Source organism: Leptosomus discolor, chromosome 10 (genome assembly GCF_034619465.1).
Source record: "Leptosomus discolor isolate bLepDis1 chromosome 10, bLepDis1.hap2, whole genome shotgun sequence".
Taxonomy (NCBI): Eukaryota; Metazoa; Chordata; class Aves; order Leptosomiformes; family Leptosomidae; genus Leptosomus; species Leptosomus discolor.
The window spans coordinates 20,021,049-20,024,715 of record NC_141400.1 but is presented as its reverse complement, the minus strand read 5'-3'; the positions used below and the strand labels follow the sequence as shown (position 1 = coordinate 20,024,715).

Genomic DNA, 3,667 nt, shown 5'->3' with positions numbered 1-3,667 from the left:
GCAGACAGAAAATACCTGTGTCTCCCTCCCTGCTCTGCCATTTCCCTCTCTCGCCAGCAGCCTAGGCGGTCCCTGTTGATCTGGCCTGGCCTTGGTGCTCTGGCCTGCGCCTGCTGGGGGCGGGGGGACAGGGCTGGGCAGGGCTCTCCAGGAGCTGGGGGCCCCTTGGTGCTGCCAGCCTGGTCCTGCAGCCCCGCGCTCCAGCTGCTGCCTTCGAGCTCTCCAACGCGCTCCTGTGCTCTCCAGTTTCTGGCTGAGGAACATCTTATGCCATGCCAGCAAGTTTAGTCCAAAAATACATTTATTTAAAGAGTTATTATAAATAATATTTGAAAAATACAGTGTCATTATAGTTTAAAAACAAAACAAAAAAGCAAACTGTCTTCTTTCACTTCAGATTCCAGTCTTTTACTAATCGCTGGAGGACTCTGCGTAAGTCCTCGAGGAATTCGCTCAGGGAGGTAGTGTTGCCCGCTGCCAGGGCACAGGGCGGCTGTTGTAGGGAAAAAACAGCTGTTAGGATGGTTGCTGGGGGGGGAATCTGGCTCTGCAGCCTGGTGTTGGCTGCTGGTGCTGGAGGGGGTGGGCTGCAAGCCAAAGCGGTGACCGAGGGAGAAGCCGGCCGTGCAGAAAGCTCGAGGGGGAGCCTTGCCTTACCTGGTGGACCACGCTGTGCCTTTGGACCAGCTTGAGCAAGTTGAGGTAAACGCCCTCCAGGTTCCCGTGGCAGCTCTGGCTCTCCTGAAGGACGGCGGTGGCTTTGCATAAGGTCTCCATGTCGTCGTCTCTCTGGGAAAAGACACACGTGGGGTTTTTAGAAACCCTTCCGTACAGTCGTGGCTGCAGGTTAAAACAGCGCCGATAACACGTTTTTGTCCTAAAGGGCGGGTGCAAAGTGACCGCTCGAGGTGTCAGAGCCTCCCTGCAGCTTCCCAGCCGCCTGCGGGCACACACGGGTCCGTTCCCGGCCCCGGCGCGGTGTTGCGGCAGGGTTCGGCGCAGCCGGGAGCACCCACGTGCTCAGAGCCCCGTGTTCCTGGCGTGGGCGGGAATGTGGGACCCTGTGCTGGGGGAGCTGCTCCCTGCGGGGTCCTGCAGGTGGGAACGAAACTGGTTTGAGTGGGCAGAGGCTCTACGGGAATAACAAAAGCCCCTGGGAAGAGGTTGCTTCCGTCAGGTGCTTTGAGTAGATCAAGCCCCGTAGCAGAGACGTGAGGCAGGTGAGGAGCTAATAAGTGAAGTGCTGCCGGTAATGAAACTCTCCAGGCGTCTTCCCCGGGGGCTGTTCCCGATGGCACCTCGCTGCAGGAGCCCGGGCAGCTCTGCCTGCTCCCCTCTCCTCCCCTTTCTCCCCAAATGGCACCACCAAATAAGCGATGGGCCCGTCCCCGTGAGCACGGCCGGGTCTGCGGGCGTTGCATTGTGCAGCATCCTGGGCGCCTCTTCTCCCTCCCAGGGCTGGTCCCTGTGGCAGGAGGGGGTGCAGGGACGCCCCTGCCCCCATGGCAGTGGGAGGTGAGGGCATCGGCTTTCTGTGAAAACAGGAACTCTGGTGCTGGGGAGCTTGGCTTAGGCAGCAATTTTCAGAGCAGAAATAGGCTTTATTATCTGCTATTAAATCTTGTGCTCACTGAGGAGCCTTCCCCCAGATAAGGGGCTAAAGAGGGATAGTGTGTCTAACCAGCGCTTGAGATGCTGCGCGATAGGCGCGTGTGGGTGTCAGCGAGAGGGTGACACACCGCTCCAAGGCGAAGGAAGAAGTTCCTCTCTTCCTTTCTGAAAAGCTTGAAAACCTGACTGCCGCTCAAACACGCGCTGCCCATTCCCGCCCGCCCTTCTGGCCTCCTCCTCGCCGCTGGGGTGGCCGGCAGCAGCCGATGCCGCTTTGGCTGGAGGTGGAGGTGGGTGTGGGAAGGTGAGGGCACCCGTGCTGGGCACTGGGAAGACCAGCCTGGCAGCCCCAGCATCGCTGCTCGGGGCTGGCCATGGGCTCCTCGCTCCCGTGCAGCGCTGCACCGGGATGGGCAGGACTCCACGCCTGCCCCGTGCTCTCCTCCGGCCCCCAGCATCCTCCCCCCGTACCCATCGTAGCCATATGATTGTTTTCGAGCAAGGATGAGTTAGGGGTGGGTTTTTTTTTTCCCTCTCTTACCTTATCGCCTGCAAAAATATTGGTCACGTTCATCTTGTCACAGGAAACCTTTAGCAAGACACGAAGGAGAGGAGCAGTCAGGCTAGAGAAGCTGCTGCTGCAGATCCATCCATGCACACGCAGCTGTGCCCCCCTCCCCCCGTCCATCCGTCCGTCCTTCCATCTGTCCGCCCTCGGTCCCCACCCCCGGGAGCGCCGTGACCCACGCACTCTGCCTCGGCGCTGCACGCTCAGCACCTTTCTCTGACTCAGCATCGCTCTGGCCGAGCCCAGCAAAACACCCTGTCCCTCCCATCGGCGGGTGAAGGCTGAGCCGTGCGAGCGAGAGCCCTACCGTCGTCTCCCCGAGGTTGCTCAGCAGCCTGATGCTCTCCTTCAGGAAGCTGGAGGTCTGCGGCCGGGCGGCCGTGTGGCCCTGGCAGGCTGACAGCGCCAGGAAGGCGAGCAGGACCGGGACCGGGCTGTTCATGGCCTGCTTGGACTGAACCCCCTCAGCTCGCAGTTGGTGGATATTTTGGTGATCTATACCTGTGTGTGCTTTTCTGGAAGAAGCATCTCAATTTATGGCTGTGAAATTGCTGAACCCATAGGAAAAACTTATTTTTCCCTTATCTGCACTTTCCAAAGTTGCTCCTATCCAATTAGGACAACAGGTTTTTTTCGTAAAAGTCAAGATTTTCTTCTGATCTCGCATTACGTTTCAACGTAGGAAATTTCCACCGTAAGATAACGGTGGTAGGAGTCAGGTCACGCACAAAGGAGAGGTGTGTAAGCTGCCCGGTTTGGGGCGTCTTCATTTCTCCGTATCCCAAGACTTTCTCTACACCACAAGGTGAAAGTGGCCAAAGTGGGGAGACCCCCAGCTCTGACCGCGCTCAACTCATGGAAATTTGCTTTCTTTTTTTCCCTCTTCATTATCCTACGACCTCTTCCATCGCTCGGCTGGCGTTTCATTTGAATATCTCCAAATCATGCAAAGCATCCTTTATCTGCATACCATTTTCTGTCTAGGGTTATCTTAACCTGCGCCCGCGGAGAAACAGAAAGCGCAGCAGAGCCTGGGGCTCGTGGGGACAAAAACCTCCTGGGTTGGAGCAGGTCACTGCCGCCTCCCGGGGCCAGGGGGGTTACGGAGAGCTGGGCGCCCTCCTAGCCAAACGGGACCCCCAAAACAGTGTGACCCTGCCCGTGGCACCCTGCGGGGATGCAGGCAAGGGACAGGGAGCTGGTGGTCCTGCCGGGAGCGCTGGTGCTCGCATGGGAAAAGCAGGCAGGGGGGGTTTGTGACACCCCTCCAGCATCTCGGCGAGCTGGAGGCCCTGGCCCGTCCTGCCCCGCTCGGGGACGCGCCTGAGCGAGGTTCAGGTGATGGGCTCTGCCTTCCCCGCCAACCAGCGCTGCCGCAGGAAATCACGCTGAGAAATTAGCTGAGCTGGGAAACTTCGGAGTTTTGTAATAACTAATAGGTATTTTTGTAACTCAAATAGCAACTTGCCATCAGATGCTTGATAAGAG

At 58.3% G+C, this 3,667-nt stretch overlaps 1 protein-coding gene across 1 annotated transcript; it reads right to left on the bottom strand.

Moving 5' to 3' along the window:
• Positions 1-388: 388 nt before the first annotated feature.
• IL4 (interleukin 4) lies at positions 389-2,621 on the bottom strand. Its single transcript, XM_086470846.1, has 5 exons — positions 2,487-2,621; positions 2,153-2,200; positions 685-789; positions 608-634; positions 389-493 (listed from the first exon to the last, which is right to left on the bottom strand). Exons 1-5 carry the CDS (start codon positions 2,619-2,621, stop codon positions 389-391), a joined length of 420 nt encoding a protein of 139 aa, XP_086326972.1.
• Positions 2,622-3,667: the final 1,046 nt, after the last annotated feature.

What these genes read in the sequence shown, in the direction of transcription:
- IL4 (XM_086470846.1), bottom strand. Translation starts at nt 2,621, where the DNA reads ATGAACAGCCCGGTCCCGGTCCTGCTCGCCTTCCTGGCGCTGTCAGCC. An exon ending in ATATTTTTGCAGGCGATAAG is followed by an intron (nt 790 to 2,152) that starts GTAAGAGAGGGA and finishes GTCTTTTCCCAG; the next exon opens with AGAGACGACGACATGGAGAC. An exon ending in CACGGCCGGCTTCTCCCTCG is followed by an intron (nt 494 to 607) that starts GTCACCGCTTTG and finishes TCCCTACAACAG; the next exon opens with CCGCCCTGTGCCCTGGCAGC.